General features: G+C 35.2%; 4 protein-coding genes across 8 annotated transcripts in view; 1 reads left to right on the top strand and 3 right to left on the bottom strand.

The window, feature by feature from the left end:
• The window catches only part of esyt1b (extended synaptotagmin-like protein 1b), a 31,572-nt gene extending 30,218 nt beyond the window's left edge, over window positions 1-1,354 (bottom strand). Inside the window, exon 1 of one of the 2 annotated variants that reach the window (XM_051113560.1) lies at window positions 696-1,354. In XM_051113560.1, the coding sequence (XP_050969517.1) occupies window positions 696-1,049 (354 nt within the window). In that variant the 5' untranslated portion in view covers window positions 1,050-1,354. The remainder of the gene's footprint in view (window positions 1-695) is intronic. The other variant, XM_051113559.1, reaches the window with a different exon arrangement.
• Window positions 1,355-3,678: 2,324 nt separating this feature from the next.
• Window positions 3,679-10,668, bottom strand: zc3h10 (zinc finger CCCH-type containing 10). Of its 2 annotated transcripts, none has more exons than XM_051113391.1 (3): window positions 10,609-10,668; window positions 6,989-8,263; window positions 3,679-4,924 (listed from the first exon to the last, which is right to left on the bottom strand). In XM_051113391.1, the coding sequence occupies exons 2-3, from the start codon at window positions 8,117-8,119 to the stop codon at window positions 4,418-4,420; spliced, it is 1,638 nt and encodes a 545-aa protein (XP_050969348.1). In that variant the 5' UTR covers window positions 8,120-8,263; window positions 10,609-10,668; the 3' UTR covers window positions 3,679-4,417. The 2 variants fall into 2 exon arrangements, with proteins under 2 accessions (XP_050969348.1, XP_050969346.1); XM_051113389.1 differs by having other exon boundaries at window positions 10,500-10,654.
• Window positions 10,669-11,218: 550 nt separating this feature from the next.
• Window positions 11,219-13,739, bottom strand: LOC127166304 (cytochrome c oxidase subunit 6C-1). 2 transcript variants are annotated; one of them, XM_051111460.1, is made up of 4 exons: window positions 13,641-13,739; window positions 12,956-13,069; window positions 12,441-12,577; window positions 11,219-11,383 (listed from the first exon to the last, which is right to left on the bottom strand). In XM_051111460.1, exons 2-3 carry the CDS (start codon window positions 13,058-13,060, stop codon window positions 12,452-12,454), a joined length of 231 nt encoding a protein of 76 aa, XP_050967417.1. In that variant the 5' UTR covers window positions 13,061-13,069; window positions 13,641-13,739; the 3' UTR covers window positions 11,219-11,383; window positions 12,441-12,451. The 2 variants fall into 2 exon arrangements, with proteins under 2 accessions (XP_050967417.1, XP_050967418.1); XM_051111461.1 differs by having other exon boundaries at window positions 13,623-13,701.
• A 1,179-nt stretch (window positions 13,740-14,918) lies between these two features.
• On the top strand, window positions 14,919-20,272 carry tomm34 (translocase of outer mitochondrial membrane 34). Of its 2 annotated transcripts, none has more exons than XM_051112175.1 (8): window positions 14,919-15,270; window positions 15,411-15,547; window positions 17,030-17,129; window positions 17,208-17,360; window positions 17,498-17,655; window positions 17,735-17,882; window positions 18,021-18,147; window positions 19,581-20,272. In XM_051112175.1, the coding sequence occupies exons 2-8, from the start codon at window positions 15,418-15,420 to the stop codon at window positions 19,680-19,682; spliced, it is 918 nt and encodes a 305-aa protein (XP_050968132.1). In that variant the 5' UTR covers window positions 14,919-15,270; window positions 15,411-15,417; the 3' UTR covers window positions 19,683-20,272. The 2 variants fall into 2 exon arrangements, with proteins under 2 accessions (XP_050968132.1, XP_050968131.1); XM_051112174.1 differs by having other exon boundaries at window positions 14,921-15,286.
• The last annotated feature ends 288 nt before the right edge of the window (window positions 20,273-20,560 follow it).

The raw sequence follows: 20,560 nt of genomic DNA, 5'->3' as shown, positions 1-20,560 counted from the left end.
TTTATATATACTTTATACTTCTACATGCATGCATAGCCTGTTTCACCACATGATAGCCATGAGACATTACCAAATATAGAATAAACTCTTTTGTGGAAGCATCCACTGGGCACATGTGGAGGAGATGACAAAGCAACAATGTTTTCAGAATGATTTGGGCGATGGGACTTATGCCAAGTATGCAGGGCCTAGTATGCAGTATACCACCAATACAGCGCCACCATCAGCTCGAAAAATGTGCTTTAAATCTGCAGACCACTCCTACTCTTTAGCAGCATTGGGGAATCAGATTCATTTCAGCGCATTGATTCGCTTCCAAAATGATTCAAAATGAGTCACTACTCAAAAGAGAAGTCAAGCGAGAAATTTATGATTTTTTTTTCTAGTGGTAAAAGATGTTGTTCTGTTAAATACGGCTGAGATGCCATTTTTACGTTTATGCTTACGTTCATGTTTATGATTTCGAACGCCGTGCGAATCTGAATCATTCAAATGAACCGATTCGAAAGAACAAATCGTTCGCAACCAGAGACACTTTTTTGGTTGTTTGTAGCTATGCAAATGTTGTCATTATGAAACATGATCTGTTTCACTTATAGCATGAATAAAAGTGTATTTATTCAGACGTTATGCATTAATAACAATGGAGTATTTTAGTCAAGAATAACAAAAGACACACTTTCGTGTGTTCTTACCCAAGAAGGCAGGTCTCTTCTACTTCTAAATGATTTGGAGGATATGTATTCGTGTTCGTCGTTCACTAACTGTATAGCGGACCTCAATCTCGCCTCCTTCGCCTCACGAGTGTGTTTCCATCCTGCGTAAACCATCATCCCAAACACCACTAAACTAGTGCTCATCCGATAGTAACCAGCCAGGTAAACGGGCAACAAGGCAGTGAGACATTTGCCAAAAGTCCATAAGATTGCCTTGGCATCAAATAATTTGGTTTTAGGCACGTCCATTTCTCCCGATGAACTCTGCTGGGCTGGTTCGGTCTTCTTTTCCGAGTCCGAATCATTTTTCGGCCCTGAATCAACGTGCGACATTATGGTCTGTTGGTTTGTAAGCAAATGTTTCCAAAGTCGAGATACGATTACAAAGCGACTGCACGCAGCGATTTGCAACTCAAATTCAACATATGTTGTTGACTGAAAGACGAGCGTTTCATTCGCACGCGGACTGCAGATGAATCGGATGTGCCCGATCACTGCGGATCAATAAGCCCGAGAAAGAGAAATCGACCACCTCGCCGCTTTTACCCCTCTGGCATGACGCCCTTTTTCCTTTTTGCTGTGTCTCTGCCTGAAAACCTCTGAAGTGCGTGGCCCGCACCGTTATTTAGGCAGATCCACGCCCACAGAAAACGACGCAGTAGTGTAAAAGGGGCGAAAACTTTGTTGGAAGCTGCAGCAGGCAGTTTCTTCTTTTCAAGCTTCTATCTTTACATCTCCTGAGTCAGTTCTGACTAGACAAAATTTGATTTGAAGTACGCGTAAAGCAGTTTACTGACTAATGGAACGATAATGTAAGTTTTGACTAGTCAAAACTAATGCAAGACATCTGGAATATGTTTTTCATTAAGTATTTGTTTGCATATAGAACACCAGTTTTTGAACAGTAAGACTTTTTTCTAAGTTTAATGGGCCTTTGGACAGGACAGTAGAGAGATGACAGGAAAGTACTGGGCAGAGAGAGGGGAACGGGAACGGGATCGGCAAAGACCTTGAGACGGGATTCGAACTCGGGTCACCACGAGTCCAGCTGTGCTATATGTCGGCGCACTAAAATTTTCATGTTTTTAGTCTCTTCTGCTCACCAAGCCTGCATTTATTTCATCCAAAATACAGCAAAAGCAGTAATATTGTGATTTTGTTTTTTTACTATGTAAAATACCTGCTTTCTATTTGAATACATTTTAAAATGTAATTTATTCCTGCGATCAAAGTTAAATTTTCAGCATCATTATTCCAGCCTTCAGTGTCACATGATCCTTCAGAAATCATTCTAATATGCTGATTTGCTGCTCAAGAAATATTTTTTATTATTATTATCCATATTTAGAACAATTGAGTATTTTTTTCAGGATTCTTTGATGAATAGAAAAATCCAAAAGATCAGCATTTATCTAAAATAAAAGGCTTTTGCAACATTTTACACTATACCATTCAAAAGCGTGGAGTCAATATAATTTTTGGGAAAGAAACTACAGAAATTAATCGTTTTATTTAGCAAGGGTGCTTTAAATTGATCAATGGTGATGATAAAGACATTTATAATGTTACAAGATTTCTCTTTCAGATAAACGTTGTTCTTCTGAACTTTCAATTCATTATGGAAACCTGAAGAAAATTCTACTCAGCTGTTTTCAACATAATAATAATAATAATAATAATAATAATAATAATAAAGTAATATTTTTTAACAGCAAATCAGAATATTAGAATGATTTCTGATAGTTCATGTGATGCTAAAAAATCAGCATTAAAACCACAGGAATAAATTACTTATTCAAACAGAAATCAGTGATTTTAAATGGTTAAATATTTCAAAATTATACTTTTTTTCCTGTACTTTGGATCAAATAAATGCAGGCTTGGTAATCAGATGAGACTTCTTTATAAAAATAAAAAATAAAAAAAAAACATTAAAAATCTTACTGTTCAAAATCTTTTGACTGTAATGATAAGTTATAATTTAAGGTATATATCTATGATTACATGTTGACTAGTAACAAATCCTAAAGGAATGCTAATAAAACTTCCATCATATAAAACCTTTCTTAACAAATGAAATAAGTCAGTTGTGACCTGTGATTGTGACTAGCCAAAACTAAAACAAGATTTCTGAAATGCATTTAAGGCTAACGTATAAGATATCTACAATGCAATTTTGACTACTCATAATTCAAGGTGAACATATCCATAATGCAGTTTGGCTAGTTTGAATTTAAAAAAGTGATAAAAATAGAAAAATTCAATCAATTTATCTAATGGGATCTTATCTTATTCGTTGTTCATCCAATTATAATAAGCTCCAAATTCTGAAATAAATTCCACTTTTTTGACAAGAAATGCAGCATTTCCTGAATACATGACTGCAACTATATATAGTTTAAACTATAATATAGATATCTTAAGTTACTATTTAAAAATACATTTTACTAAGCAAAACTGTCTTGTTATAAATTAAAGACATGGTATTCTGATACCATCTGGCCGCCTACTGCTCAAAATATCTATTAATGCAAGTCATTCACATTAGATTTCATATAATGGCTGTCAATAGACGCTATATAGTTTGTCTAACCCAAAACATCCAGATGTGCTCATGTCCTGCAGGCCTAATGCTGGTGGATTATCAGATTAAAGACAGAAAGGAGCTTGAAAACTGGTCAAATTGAACATACTTCTGATTCTGGTATTATTTGCATGACAACCTTTGTAGTAAATCACTATTTTTAATCAGAGAGACCCCAAATCTTATATATTATCTTAAACACATCACAAGCAAACACTACAGGATGAAAGTTCATTAATAAGAACTGATTATGAGAAATAAAGTAACAGTTTCCAGATTCAAAACATAAAAGGCTGATCTAACTTTTAAGTAAAACTAACTACTCTGTTTTAATTGGGCCTGAGGGGAAAAAAAACAAAACAAAAAAAACACAAGTGAAAAAATGATTTTTTTTTACTATAATATTTACACATCCAGTTACACCCATATCCGTCTGTGGTGACCTGATCATAAGCGAACAGGCCTGAGAGTGCAAACAATGAATGTTACTGTCAACAAAACATGAGAGAGTGATCAAGCTCATACAAGATGTTTAGTTTGATAAGAAATATAATTTTTCATCAACATTTCAGAAAGATACTCACCAAAGGAAACATGGCCAATATTCAGACGGAAAAATGCAGTTTAGTTTCCAAAAGAAATAAAACACTTTTATGCCCACATATGATTTTTGTGTGTGTGTGTTTGTGTGTTTAAATCATTACAAGAACTGATAATGATGCCTATTGGTTTAGATTGATTAATTTTGTGCAAAAGACCAATAATCAGTTCACCAGAAAGCAATTCACAAAACAAGTCAAACTAAAACTGACAGCTAACAAGTAAGTTCACAATTCTTCTGTACGGATTAGATGAATAGTTACATCTTTCCAAATGAGTTCATAAATGTCCACAATCTCAAAAGAGTCTTTCCGGCTCTCTTAAAGGCAACTGAACAGCTGCAATATGTTTTATATATTCACAGAGAAGATCTGTATTTTGTCTATACAGAAATGTGTTCCCTCAGTGAAAACAGATCCTTCACCTGAGAAACCTACCGTGTTTTTGGTAAGTTAAACAAAAGGGTGTTCGCCTGGATAGTGAAACCTATATATATTGCTGAAAACTCCTCCTCATACTAATGAGGCAAGGTTGTGATCCTCATACTCTGACTGGCGATGGGATACGTCACCATCGGTGTGGTCGCATGACTCATCGTGATGCCCGGCAATGGTTGTGCCATTGAAACGGCAACAGGTGCCACCGAAACCGCAACGGGGGCCATGGAAACAGGTGGAGCCATTCCCTGTGCAATAGTCTGAGCGAGGGCGGCAGAGATGGGGTCGGGGTTCAGATGCGGAGGAGGTGCGGTAGGAGGCGCCGCGTTCGCTTGAGGGGCGGTCGGCGCGCCGGCCGGGGCCACCAGGTCTTGTTGCGTGACGGGACGGGGCTGAAGACCAGCGCTGCTCAGAGTGGTGTGTGTCTGGGCGATGCCATGGTTATAGGAGCTGACAGAACCAACAGGGGGCGCCAGACTCTGCTCAGACGGAGCCGGGGTGGAGGAGAGCGTCATCACTTTAGCCTGGCTTCGGAACTGAGCGTTCTGTTCCAGGAGCACCTCGTTGGTGGCTATGAGATTGGAGACCTGGAGAAAAAGAGGAAATATGTGAATTTGGAACTTCACAATATAGACATTTAGGATGTTGTTGCAGTTGTCCTACATTAAAAAAAAAAGATTCTGCAACTGATCTTTTGTAAAACTTGGAGATGATTTGCATGTTTTGCATACAGGATTTATAATGCAAAGGATGGGCCTCAAATGCACAATGCTTCTAAAATACAATAAAAAGAAGTAATGCAAAGATACACTCTGTCATCATTTATTCAAGCTCAAATCATTCAAAATCTTTATTATTTTTGTCATCTGTGAAACATAAATGATGATCCATTGCAGAATGTCTAGAGTTTAAAAAGTCGATGGGATTGCCAAACTACAAAAATGAAAAAAAAAAAAAAAGGTTGCTTTATGTATCTGTACCATATCAGTTATTTCAGAGATTTTTTAAATATATTTATGGAAGCCCATTTTTACCACTGAAAACAGTAAATAAATAAAGGTACTTCCGACTTTTTATCTCACAATTATTACTTTTTTTTCGCAACTGTTAGTTTACATCAATTCTGACTTTTTTTCTCAGAATTGCGTAATACAGACTCGCAATTCTGACTTTTTTCTTTAAATTGCAAGTTCATAACTCACAATTGTGACCTTTTTTCTTAGAATTGTGAATTTAAATTGCAGTTATGACTTTTTTCTCAGAATTGCGAGTTTGTATTTTGCAATTGTAATATTTTATTCTTAGAACTGCGAGTTTATCTCACAATTGTGACATTTTTTCTTAGAATTGTGAATTTATATCTTGCAATTGTGACTTTTTTGTCAGAATTGCAAGTTTGTATTTTGCAACTGAGATTTTTTTCTTAGAATTGCGAGTTTATCATATTGTGACTTTTTTTCCTCAGAATTTCCAGTTTATGTTGCAATTGTGACTTTTTTTCTCATAATTGAGAGTTTATGTTTGAGTTTATTTATTTATTTTTTTTTTATTCAGTAGCAGAAAACGGGCTTCCATATATATTTGAGTCAGTTAATATTTAATATTTAATAATTAATGCCCAGTTTTTACATATAATTACTTTAATCTATCATTCATCAAAATCAAAATCTCATTAAAAAATTTCAACCTGAGTACTAATTTTTCATAATGCACATTATGTTATAATGCCTAAATTTTCCCATAGCATTTAAAACAACTGATATTAGTTTTTAGTTTTATATTTAAGTACTAAAATTACTAAAACGGAAATAAACTAATAAAAATGTAAACTACTAAAACAAACAAACTTTACAACTGAAAATGTCAAATTAAAAGCTCATTTAAAATATTAATGCATACTATAATCATCTATAAATAAATAATGCTAAAATAAAACTGCAAAAAAAAAAAAAAAAAAAAAGGAACAGTCCTTTGGCAAAAAATATTCTCCTCTACTGTAGTTTTCAAAATTCATTCACACTAGGCTTGATGCCATGTGAAACGTTTCCCAACTTATTTGTGTTTCTGGTCTTTTGCAACAAATCAGGCACAATGCACCTTGAAGCGCCACATTTGTGACCCTGGACCTCAAAACCAGTCTTAAGTCGCTGGGGTATATTTGTAGCAATAGCCAAAAATACATTGTATGGGTCAAAATTTTAGATTTTTCTTTTATGGCAAAAACCATTAGGAAATTAAATAAAGATCATGTTCCATGAAGATATTTTGTAAAATTCCTACTGTAAATATATAAAAACTTAATTTTTGATTAGTTATATACACTGTTAAGAACTTCATTTGGACAAATTTAAAGACAATTTTCTCAATATTTAGATTTTTTTGCACCCTCAGATTCCAGGTTTTCAAACAGTTGTATCCCGACCAAATATTGTCCTATCCTAACAATACATCAACAAAACCATACATCAGTGGAAAGCTTATTTATTCAGCTTTCAGATGATGCATAAATCTCAATTTTGAAAAACTGACCCTTACGAGTGGTTTTGTGATCCAGGGTCACATTTGACCAGAACACGACCGGAGAGCTAAGGCAGTTTTTTAGCAGCTTATGTGGACTATATCATCTGTTGTATCATATAACATCTGTTCACCTGTTTCTTAAGCTCCTCCACTCTCTTCCTCAGTAGAGCGTTTTCCTCTTCTAGTAACCTGTACTCTAACGGTCGAGTCGACAGGGTGGTCTGAACCCCTAGGTCATAATGTCCACCGCCGGTCGCATCGGTCAACCGCAGCCCTTCTAAACGCCGTCTCTTCAGCTGGAGAGCCGTATGATCGACAGGCGGCTCCACCGGCCCCGCTTCAAACATGCCATTCTCAAACAAAGGGTCGTAGACAGAGCAGGGGCCCCTGTCGTAGCGCCGATGACCAGTTGTCCCTATCGACATGCAGCTGCTTATTGAGCCTCCACCTCCACCTGACAAGACCTGGTCTCTGCAACCGCCCATACTGGGACATCCCATTCCCATATAGTTACCGACACCACCGCCAACGAGGCCAGACATGCCGCCGCAGGCTCCGCCAACACCGCCTGCTCCACCGCCGCTGGCGGTAACCATCCCGCTAACGCCACCGGTGACGCCCATCATGCATCCGACTCCGCCCCGGGACGGGGCCTCGTATTCATAATCCTTCCTGACATGCCGGAATTTGCACTTGTTGCCCCGCTGGCACTCTCCTTTCAAGTAATCTCTGCAAATAGGCACCTCTCCACGGCTCAACGGGAGGTCGGTTGGAGACAATCCCAATCCGGCCGCCACCTTCCCTCTGAGCCGAAGCGGAAGCTCTCCGGTTTTCTTATAATAGTCCTCGTCTTCCTTCGAGCCGTGCACGAATCTGCAATTTGTACGAACGCATTCTTTGTTCTGATGGTCGTGGCAAAAGATGAACTCGTTCTTTTGCACACCCAAGTCAGGAACCTCATTGAAGTCCGGATGGCGGAAACGGCAGCGCTTGCCGCGCTTGCACACGTTTCGCAAAAAGTCCCGGCAAACGCCGTCTAGTCCCAAACCGGAGCCAAAGGCACCGTTTCCTAACGCTCCGCCGCCTCCCATGGCCCCGGGACCTCCGTTACCCCCCGCGCAGCCCGCTGACCCGCCAGCCCCAGACACTCTACCCTCTCCACCTGTCCCGGCCCCTCCCTCGTCCCCGACCCCAGTGCCCACTCCGGTCCCACTGCCACCCCCACCGCCACCTGCCAGGTAGGTGCTATCCCGGTCAGGCATGGCGCTCGGCCCGGCGGGAATAGAATGCTGCGCTCATGTGGGAGACGGAGAGAGATGGGGTCGTACAAGTGTTCAGAGTAATAGTGCGAGAAGGAGAAAAGCTCAGACTGTAGACGGATGCAGATCACAGATCCACACGGGCACCTGCGAATATAATACAAATAATTGTATAAGTAATTTAATTTTAAATAACAAACAATTTCTACTTGTTATTATTCCTTGTTTCTTAAAAAATAAGCAGCAGCACAAATGTTTTCAACATTGATAAGAAGAAATGTTTCTTGAGCAGCAAATCAGCATATCAGAATGATTTCTGAATGACCATGTGACACCAAGGACTGGAGTAATGATGCTGAAAATTCACCTTTGCATCACAGGAATAAATTACATTTTATAACATTTTTAAAAAGAAATGCAGATAATAAGATAAATATTTTAAATGAAATATGTAACCACTTTTTGAGTTTTTTTTTTTATTTAAAAATATTTATTTTAATTTTACATTTTATTATTTAAGTATCTGCATTACTGTCATTACAGGATAAACTGACCGTAACTTACGACAAATTTCAGGTGTTTGTGGGGCAGCAGTTTTATGTATATTCAACTTTTCTGCATTTAATTCAGCCTGAACTGCATCGCAAAAGGACGTAATTTAAGTTGTGTACACAATTTCAGACATTGAGGCATGCCAAACATTTAGTTTTTGAAACTTTACACATTTTAAAGCCTGATATGTCAATCAACACCAAAAATAAAAAAATTGCTAATATTTCCATTTCGTCAAAGCATTTATAATTCTTCCTGGAAATGCAAAACTTGATCCAGGGGCCATTTGTTCAAAAGAAATCTGATGGGATTTTGGCCACGGATTGGATGAAATCTTGAAAATGGGTTGTTTAAAAGACAAAACGTATTCTGAATTAGATCAGAAAATCCAATCTTGTTTTGATCTGGATTAAATCCCCAGTTTGTGTTGTTCAAAACGTTTTAGTAAGATTGGGATACTTTTAATTATAAAAAAAAAAAAAAAAAAAAGGGATTGTTCTGATCCCAGCAGAAAGGTGCATTTCAGGAACAAAAATGTAATAAAACTTTAAAACTTTTTATTTCATTTTAACATTATTTTAATATTGTAATATACCCCCAAATCTCTGCCAATATCAAACAAAAATATTATATTTTATTCAAAGTTTGTAAAAAACTTTTAAACGTTTTAAAAAAACTGATTGTAAACTATACTGGCACAAACATCAGAGATCTACTAGTCCAGGGGTGGCGAACGTCGGTCCTGGAGAGCCGCAGCCCTGCATAGTTTTGCTTCAACCCTAATCAAACGCACCTGAACAAGTTAATCAAGGTCTGATGGGTTACTAGAAAGCACCAGGCAGGTGAGTTTTAGTTAGGGTTGGAGCTGAACTCTGCAGGGCTGCGGCTCTCCAGGACCGGAGTTCGCCACCCCCGTACTAGTCCAAAGTAGTTGTTTGTGAAAATGCAATGCAAAATGCAAAACATTGGCTTTTTTGTTTCCCCTATCACCATGTCCCTTTAGGGGCTCCGTAAAGCACTAGTAATCCAGATTTGGAAATCTGAAAAGGTGCGTATCTGGATCAAGGTGATCCAATCCAATTTTCCTTTGAAAAACCGGCACAAAAAAAGTTTGTTAAAGCAGTTTAACATGAAAATCCCATGATATTGTTATGTTTTTTTGTGGTAACACCATGTTTTGCATCGTAATAATATTCTCTAAAATACCATGAAGTACCATTAAGTAACACGGCACATTAATACATATACAATACAACACAATAACAGATACATACATATTTGATCAAAAGTACTGTAAAGGCACCAAGGTAAAGTGATAGTATTACATGGCAACACCATGGCACTTAAATGCATGTATATTCGTATTTACATGAAACTCTAATTTTAAATAAAAGACCAAAAAACGTAAAACTTAAAAAAAAAATAATAATAATAATAATAAACTTTTTTTTAATTAAATGCATTATCAATTCAAATGCAGCCTTCGGCATCGTATATAATATAATTTATAGCAATATTCAATAGTCGTAATGATTTCTTTACTATTAGCCTACAGTACAGTGCTGTCATGTTAAATATGTGGGGCGCCAAATACTTTAATAACACCCTACACAGTTTATGTTACTTACAGAGTATTATAGAAGTAACCAGATACTGTTGACTTGTTCGTTTGTACATTATCTAGACTAAATATACAATATTCAATATTAAATATTTAATCCACATCACACAAAACATGCTGTCTACTCTCAGGCTGTCTGGCACAAAGGCCTAGATAAGGCGCATGAACAGAACGCTAAGATAACAACATCACTACTAGTAAACAACTCACCCAGTGTACACAACTAACGTTAGTCGTATCGGCGAGATTAAAGACACTGTATTTGTACCACACTACTAATTAAACACATTAAGTATAAATTGGCCGTGAGAATGCTTACATTAGATCACAAGTTGGTCCATCAACAACAACTTCCGCTTTTCTTGTTCGAAGCACTTCCTGCGCGGTAGGACACTGGGAAAACGCACGTCAAAATAAAAGTCCTAAAATCACAAAAAATACTGAGGCGACATTATGGTGCAATGACGACGCTACCGATATGATACACCAATGTAGTTTTAAAAATACTATGGTATTTGAAATGTGAAAACAGGTGCGTATATGCCATTATAGTGATACATGTAAGGTATTCAGCAAATGTGAGCATATGGATTTTTATTTCTCTTAAAGGTCAAAAGTACAAACCAGTTATGTATTTAAACAACACTACAGATTTTGTTTTGAAAGATAAGTTCATACAAAAACAAGAATTTTCATATTCACATTATGTATCAGTTATCTTCAGACAGGACTATAAAAAGTTGCTTGCGCAAAAGCAAAATGCCTTGTGAAAAAAAAAAAAAATTGGCCATGACTATGGCGACATTACTGCTCAATAAGAGTTTGGATTTAAGATTTTCATTTATAGCATGTCAACGATGTAGGCCTCTTTAACGCAAAGTGTATATGTTTGTTAAAACAACATAGGAGAAAAATGTTGACAAGATATGCCAAGTTTCAACATTTATTTTCATGAACAAGAATCAATAAGTCACCACAGCACAATGTTGTCAATAGTTTATTTGTACATTAATAAGAACATCAGACATCAATGTTCACATCTGATCATCTTATAAAGATTCGGTTGTAGAGCAGGAATGCAGGGGGAGAATAACCTGTAAAGACAGAAGAAAGTGAAAGTCAAAATGACACCACAGGGAAATACAATAAAAGACAATAAAAAAAACTAACAAATCACCATACTTTCACCAGTTGATTAATTACTGTACATTAAGACAACAAGTTATGTTTAAACAAGGAAATAATGCATTTTATAAGTATGTATACACTAATTTGCATGCATTTCCAAAATAGAAATTTGAATTTTGGGCAAAGTCAAATTTAATTCGTTGACAGATGAGTAAAAGGTTTTTACTGAGTGATCAAATGGAAAACAAGTCAAACAGAAAACAATTCTTAAGAATAAAATGTTACAAATCTGGCGAATGAGACAATATATTATGAACAAACGAGTTTGTAAAACCCATGAAAATACAAATCTGAATAAAACTTTAAAGTTCGGTATAAGCGCTGCTGAAGTGGAGATTTGGACACTGACACTTAAAATGTATATATCTATATATCTCTCTCTCTCTCTCTCTCTCTCTCTCATATATATATATATATATATATATATATATATATATATATATATATATATATATATTCCATTAATACCTGATTTTATTTATTCACTTATTTTGTTATGCACTGGTCAATTTTGGGCTGTTTGGGTTCTATTGCATGCTTTTTTTTTAAGACTAGTGTACTAGAAAACACATTTAAAATAAATAAATAAATAAATATAAATATAAATATAAATATAAATATAAATATAAATATAAATATACACTAGTCTTCAAAAAAAAAAAAGAAGCATGCAATAGAACCCAAACAGCCCAAAATTGACCAGTGCATAACAAAATAAGTGAATAAATAAAATCAGGTGTTAATGGAATTTTTAAAATTATAGTCAGGGACAAAACTCTAATTTTTCTGGACAAACACTGTATTAACATACCTTGCATTTCTGGACCAAACAAAGCTTGTTTTTGGCCAGTTAATATTTACTATTATTATGTGTACTGAAATGGTGATTGATTTCGAGCTCCAAAGTGATGCATGAAAATTATTACAAATAATAACAGCATATGCATTTGAAGTGCCACTCACAAGACAGTGGTTTATTTTCCAGCGGGTCTGACACTTTCAAAAACACCGGCTTCCCTCATGGCATTGAACTCCTTCATTGAATCGTAACGTTTGTAGAAGTCAGCATAGGCCTGTTTCCTGGGCTCTGTTACTGTGAACTGAAGAAAGATGCAAAAACTATGTCAGATTCAAGAAATCTCTCCATTGTAGCTTGGAAAAACATTTTTAAAAAATGTAACGAAAAAAATTAAACCAACCAAAATGCAATGCAACCAAAAACCCAAGGCTACAAATTAAAAATCATCTAATGAAATACCTATTAAAGTTACATCATGACAAAAAAAAAATGCTCTTTGTTGACAAAGTCTGAATTTATAGATTCTTTTAAAAATGTATTTAGAGAAACATTTTGACCTAAACAGGCGATTAAGTACCAAATGCAATTTTGAACGGCACTGAAGACCACACAGGTCTAATAGTGCATATAAATATTTAAAAAATAGCATAATTTGATTTATTAACGTAATACTACTGACCTTGAAGGTGGCTGCTGCCACTAGGGCAAGACCGAATGCGATGGGCAAATGGAACCTCAAACGCTTGCCCAGGAGGCCCCTCATTGCTGGCTTTGGAAGTGACATTGTTGACTTCTAGAAAGAGAACACAATAATAAACATTAATAAAAGAAACCTCATGCACTGATGGTAAAATGACAACCTTTCAGCACTGCTACGTGCCATTCTGACCACCACAAATGGATGTCTGACTTTCAAAAAAAACCATACAAAAAGCCACGATTACATTATTCAGATATACTAATATGGGCGTTTTATACACATATGTGCAGTTTAGTTCAGGTCTAGATTTTAGCGGTTTAGCTAATGTGCAATTTGCATGTTATTTCTCTAGACGTGATAAAGCACGTACAAAGACGCAAAACCCAAAGACGAGCTTTGTGTTGTTTTAAATATGACATTTCAGATTCATATTAGCAGGTTAGGATCTTTCGAGCTACAGAAAAATCTGTCTAGCTAGCACTAGCTAGCAATGACGACCAACGGCAAGACGTACTTCAAAAACGAAGCACGTTTAGCTAACGTTAAATTAAATGAAAATACTTATTTAGCGTTACTAAAAAGACAACAGGATGATATTACTGTAATCTATACAGATTTCACCAAAGAAGTTTTGTTATAAACGTACAGCAAGCTCGATATTTACCGTTTAATTCACGACCTTCAGCGCGCACGTCCGGTTACTTAGACAGGAAGGCGTTTATGTGGGGCCGAACTACGGAAACTGGCGAAGGACAAATACGCGGGGGCCAAATCCGACCAACAAGGGATGGTATTGCAATGACACGACATTTTTTTGTCTTATAAAATCAACATAATGTTTTTACTGAATATAAGCATTAATTACATTTGCTTTCTATAAAACATCTCACACTGCTTAGTTATATAACTACATTGCACTTTTATTATTATTATTAAAAAAAAAGAAAATTACAGTGGTTTAATCATTAATATGTAAGCCTGCACTTATTTGATCCAAATTACAGTAAGACAGTAAAATTTTGAAATATTTTACTATTTAAAATAACTGATTTATATTTTAATATATTTTAAAATGTAATTTATTCCTGTATTTTCAAAGCTGAATTTTTAGCATCAGTGTCACATGATCTTTCAGAAATCATTCTAATATTCACTAATATATCACTTTTGATCAATTTAAAGCATGTTTGCTAAATAAAAGTATTAATTTCTATAATTTCTTTCCCCCCCAAAATGATACTGACTCCAAGTTTTTGAATGGTATAGTGTTTAATGTTACAAAAGCTTTTTTATTTCAGATAAATGCTGATCTTTGGATCTTTCTATTCATTAAAGAATCCTGAAAGAAATGTACTTAATTGTTTTAAATATTGATAATAATAGTTAAAAAAAAAAATTGAACAGGAGATCAGCATATTAGAATGATTTCTGAAGGATCATGTGACACTAAAGACTGGACTAATGATGCTGAAAATTCAGCTTTGATTACAGGAATAAATTACATTTTAAAATATATTAAAATAGAAAGCAGTTATTTTAAATAGTAAAAATATTTCACAATATTACTGATTTTGTTGTATTTTGGCTTTGTCAGCAGAAGTGAATTCTCTAAAAAAACATTTAAAATGTTACCGTTCAAAAACTTTTGACTGGCAGTGTATATGGTATTTTTTATTTTAAATGGTCTTGCATTTTTAGTACAAATTATTTTATTTCATATTATTAAAAAAGAAAAATGATATCTTTAAAGACTACTGATGCGTTTTAGAATAATAAATGCTTCGGGTTTCAGGAACATCTGGCAACCAACGGCTTGGCTTTGCCATATAGAGGGAAACTCAGTCGTTTGGGACTGGGTTGATGTTGCCATATCCCTCTAAATTACACGTGACTTTTCGTTGTTTTTGAAAGTCCAGTTTGCCTGCTTTTCTCGCTGGATCTGGCAACACTGGATTGAGTTACAATCACCCATCCTGATCTTCAAATAGCAGCAGCGGAGATCAACAGCCGCTTCAGTCCGGAGAACTGAAACTGAAATTCAACACCGCCCGTTTCTGTAAAGCCTCAGCCGGTAAAACGTGGTGATCGTCCCGGCGCGTGTGTAGTAGGAGGAGAAGTGGATCTTCTAGCGTGTTCTAGAACGAGGACTGACTAGTTGACTCATGTAGTTCACGTGCTGTTTTTTTAAATACAATAACTGGTAACTTTAACCAAGCGGAGCCGAGCGATCACCAAAGCCCTTCCTTCAACGTTTACTTTCCGGTTTTTCAACTTCAAACGGCGATTCTACCGCGGTAACTTTGTTTTGTTGTAAGTTTATACATATCACAACAATTTTACCGGCAGTGCGTAATACTGGTCTAACATTGCTAATGTAACATTGCTAAACTAAGTTAAGAGCACTTAAGGTTCACACTGCCTTTGATCGTTTCAGTATCATCATGCCTCAGAAGCGGCGCTCACAGTCGTGGACGGAGCTCAAACAAGCCGGTAACGATTGTTTCAGAGCCGGTCAGTATGGAGAAGCTGTGAACCTCTACAGCCAGTCCATCCAGCTGCTGGAGAAGTCTGGTAAGGGCAGTCAAATGCAGTCATATTACAAATATCACCATCGTTACAGTGTTACCGCTTAGCTAATTACCATGCTTTTGTACATGAACCATGGTATTCTTACACTTAGACTAAATATTCCATGTTATTCTTATTTCTTGCAACGCCATGTCATTATTTTTCCTTTTTAAAGATAACATAAGTTTTTTTAGTATGGTTATTAAAATGATAAGGACCCCTTAATGAGTACTGAGGGGTCAGAGAAGTTCAGAGGAAAAACATTCAAAATGTAAAAAAAATAATAAAAAACATACATGCATATACTTAAATAAATAATAATCTAATATTACTGCACTGTAGTGAGTAGAAAAAGTCATATTACATAATAGAAAATATTTACCAAATGTTATTTTACACATTCTGATTGCTTAGCTACAGTATATAACTACCACACATTAAATTAACAACAATATTAATAATAAAATGGAAAAATGCATGACACGTTTACAGTGGATTATGTTAATAAAGATAAAACATAATATATATTATATATTTAATATTACAGCACTGTAGTGAGTAGCAATAATATCATATTATGTAAATATTTTCCAAATAATATTTTCACATATTCGGATTGCTTAGCTATGTAACTACCATAAATTCAATTCTTTGTAATATTAATAATAAAATAGAAAAATACATGAAAATTTTACAGTGGTGAGTATTATTAAAGATAAAACTTTTTTTAAAAAAATAAAAATATATATATTTTTTTTAAATTTATACATTTTATAGTACCACACTGTAGTGAGTAGCAAAAATGTCATATTAAATAATTATTTAATTTTCACAAATTCTGATTGCTTAGCTATGTAACTACCACATGTTAAATTCATAGTGATATTAATGATCAAATAGAAAAATACATACAATTTTAGTGGTTAAATTAAAGATATTTTTTTTGAAATTATACATTTAATAGTACAGCACTGTAGTGAGTAGCAAAAATGTCGTATTATATAACTGAAAATATTTTCCAAGTAATATTTTCACATATTCTGATTGTTTAGCTAAGTATAATTATTACCACATATTAAATTCTTGGTAATATTAATATGAAAATAGAAAAATACGTGAACATTTTACAGAGGTTAACATTAATAAAGCTAAAACCGTAAAAAACATTTTTTAAAGCACTGTTGCAAGTAGCAAAATGTCATATTACATAATAGACATTTTTTTAGAATGCATTTTTATGTATATTTATATTAGTAATTTTTATAACACAAATGGGGCCTTCATGAATACAAATATTATTATCTGAGAGAACCGTGATAGAATCTGATGGTAAAATTATGGTACTTTCAAACCAAACAGGAAGATAAGAAGTTACAGAGCAACTATTTTCAAAATGGTTCCTCAGACTATAATAGATGTAAAGGAAGCAGCGACACTAATGTAAGTAAAGCCACATCCAAATATCTGTAACTCTTCTGTTCGCAGGTCAGAAGAACAAGGAAGATCTGGGTATTTTGTACTCCAACAGGGCCGCCAGTTACCTGAAAGATGGAAACTGCAATGAATGCATTAAAGACTGTACAACGTAAGTGCAACAAACAGCATGCACAAAAATGTTTCAAGTGATTATGTTACATTAATCATTTTAATATTCACATTTCAGGTCTCTTGAATTGGTCCCATTTGGATTTAAAGCTCTGCTTCGCCGTGCGTCAGCTTACGAAGCCTTGGAGAGATACAGACAGGCGTATGTGGACTACAAAACTGTGTTACAGATAGACTGGAACATACCGGCTGCTCACGACGGTGTCAACAGGTAAAAATGCATGAACAGAATCCAGAATTATTTGCATGGTCATAGAGAATGCACTGATCAGCTCTATAATGAGGTAATATAATACAAATCAAAAGCATAAAATGTAAATTTGTGAGAAAGATGCTCCTTTTCTTTAGAATGACCAAGGCTTTGACAGACATCGACGGACCGTCTTGGAGAGAGAAACTGCCTCCGATTCCCACCGTCCCCATGTCTGTGAAAGAAAGCCTGGCGCAAGCTGCCAGCTCGGCCTCCAGCCCAAAACAAAACAGCGTGATTGACAACAAGAAAAAAGGTATTTACCTGTGCCATACTAATCGAGGGCATCATATTTAACTTAAACGCTTGATTTTTCAATTCAATTCTATTCTAAGCACCAGGACCTGAAGCTGTTAAAAAGGCCAAGGCTTTAAAGGAAGAAGGCAATGCGTTTGTGAAGAAGGGCGAACACAAGAAAGCTTTAGAGAAGTACACACAGTCCATCAGTCAGGATCCCACAGAAGTCACAACCTACACTAACCGGTAAGAAATGATACTAGTAATTATGCTGCCAAATATTGGAGTTCCCATGGTCATGGAAAATTCATTTAAAAAGTGATAGACACCTGGAAAAGTCATGGACGACAGGTTTGATAACGTGTAAATCAATACTGTTTGTAGGGCTCTCTGCTACCTGTCATTAAAGATGTACAAAGAAGCTATTAGCGACTGCGATGAGGCTCTTCGAATGGATTCTGCCAACATTAAGGCTTTTTACAGACGTGCACAGGCAAACAAGGAACTCAAGGTAGGTTTAATTCTGAACTGCCTGTAGGGGTGTGCGATATATTTTATCTGCGATAATATCGTAATTGTTGTTTTAACAAAGTTTAATTTGACATTATCAAGTATAGTGTGCGTACACATTAACAGCCATTTAGAATGATCACAATTTCAAGACATGGCAACAGAAAATGTATAGATTTATTCCAGTTCATATAGTTATTAATATCACACAAAGAGTGCTGATTCACTTGCCACCTACTTTCCACATTTAAAGTATTTTTTTTTTTAATTTAAAGTCCCCCTGTAGTCAAAATTTGTATTCCTTAAAACTGATCTTTGATCATCAAAATGAAGTATTTAAATGTTTTTTTCTTGTGAAAATAATTTTCTCATGCCTTAAAACAGCTTGAATGTAATCTACCCCTTGCCTCATTTACTATACTCGGATCTATGAATATGCAAATTAGCCACGCCCCCATGCAGTCACACCAGCCAGAGCCCCGTGATCCATAAACTGAACTGTAGTAAAAGCGATATAATGGCGAAACACTGATAATGACTGATAAAACTATGTTTTTACTAGCGGAGAACTACAGTGGGCACTGTAACATTTGTTAAAGTTACTTACGTGACGATGTTGTGCCCTCAAAATGCCTTGAAGGCTCGAATGCAGCAATTTGTGATTCCAGTTCGCGCCCGTGAGCAGGAGAGGTGCGTCTGACTCCGGGCTACTTTTACACTGTTGCCGCGGGATATTTTTCAAGTTAGTGGTTATGCTCTATTTAGTGCTCTATAAAATGCTCTGTTTAAAATTTGGTTTTGTGCTGATAATCTTACTGGTATATTTTGCATGCTAATGATAGGAGTATATCCTTTGATGTGATTGGTTACTTATTTTGTGACGTAGCAAAAAAAGGGCTGTTTCAAACCACATTTCTGGGACAGCCTTTGGGAATCTACAGTTTTAAGGAGAAAATACTCATAGACAAATAAACAACATAAAAATATAGATTTTTCACTACAGGGGGACTTTAAATAATTTCAAATATCAGTATTCAAGTTTTATGTTTAAAAATATCAAAACATTACTGCAGGTAAATGCATTTTTGACCTGCATTAAACAGTGTGTAAATACATATAAATGCCACTTTAGCGTTTCCTTTGTACTGCAAAGATGAATTTTATGTCAGTTTTATTTCATTTGCTTGGTAACAGCCCAAATGTAAGAATTTGATTAATGCACACTTGCAAAAAAAAAAAAAAAGTCAGCTGTCCATGTCTGTAGTCTAAGATACCAGCACAATAACACATGCAAAATATCATCTAATTCTCATTATCAATAAAGTCCCAGAAAATATTGAGATATTGTTTTTTGTCAATATCACACACCCCTAACTGCCTGAGTTAAATTTGGGTTTTTATGTAAATTGTAATACTTTTTTTTTTTTGTATTAGAACAAGAAATCTAGTATTGAAGATCTCAACAGTGTGCTCAAAATCGAGCCGAACAACATGGCGGCACAGAAACTACTGCAGGAAGTACAGAAGATCAAATAACTGTGATTGGAAACTTTCCCCAAGTGCCTCGAGTTGATTTGCCTCCGCAAATTTGCTACAGACTTTAGATATGCACTGCATAGTGCTATTTTAAAATTAGGAAATAATTTGAGTGTATATGTTCATGTAGGCACATCTGACCGGGTGTATTATTGTCATTAATAAGGCAATCAAATTTCTTTCTGAAAGTCCATCTGTGTCTGAGATCAAACTTGTTCTGGTAAATACATTTGTCATTAACTGAATGTGATTTTAATGTGTCTTTTTCATTGCACACATAACTGAATGGCTTTTTTTTCCAGACTAAATTTTAATTCCTACTTCACTTTAGGTTTACAACTCAAAAGGCAGATAGTATTAGGGCTGCATTTTCTATTTTTTTTTTTTTTGTGCTTACCTTTTTTGCTGTAATTTTTTGGGTTATTTACTGTCAAAACCAATTAATGTTTATATTCATTTGTAAAGACTTGACACCTGTATTTATTGATGTTTCATATGCCATTTTGCATCAAGACAATGTAAACGGGTCTGTTATTTAAAGAAATTAATGTGCTGTTATGCATATGATAATAAAGGAGAATGTTCAGGAATATTGTATTTTTTCATCCTGTAAACTTGCAGATGTAATGCTATGCTCATTAGCGAAACTAAAAAGACATAAAACAGAAAATGCTATGCATACAGGCAGGATTACATAATGAAAGCAAAAAAACAAAAAAAAAATAATAAAATTGATCAAAATGCATGCTACCAATTACCAGAAAATTTCAAATTGTTCCTCAGTTTGTAAAAAAACTAAATTTGCAAACAAGTACTTTCAATAAGTAGTCAGCTTCAAATGTGTTGCTGTTTATGGTTTTTGTTTATTTGTACAAAAT

The sequence above is a fragment of the Labeo rohita genome, chromosome 6 (genome assembly GCF_022985175.1).
Source record: "Labeo rohita strain BAU-BD-2019 chromosome 6, IGBB_LRoh.1.0, whole genome shotgun sequence".
In the NCBI taxonomy this organism is placed as follows: Eukaryota; Metazoa; Chordata; class Actinopteri; order Cypriniformes; family Cyprinidae; genus Labeo; species Labeo rohita.
The sequence above is the reverse complement of the archived record's forward strand: the minus strand, read 5'-3'. Positions and strand labels throughout refer to the sequence as shown.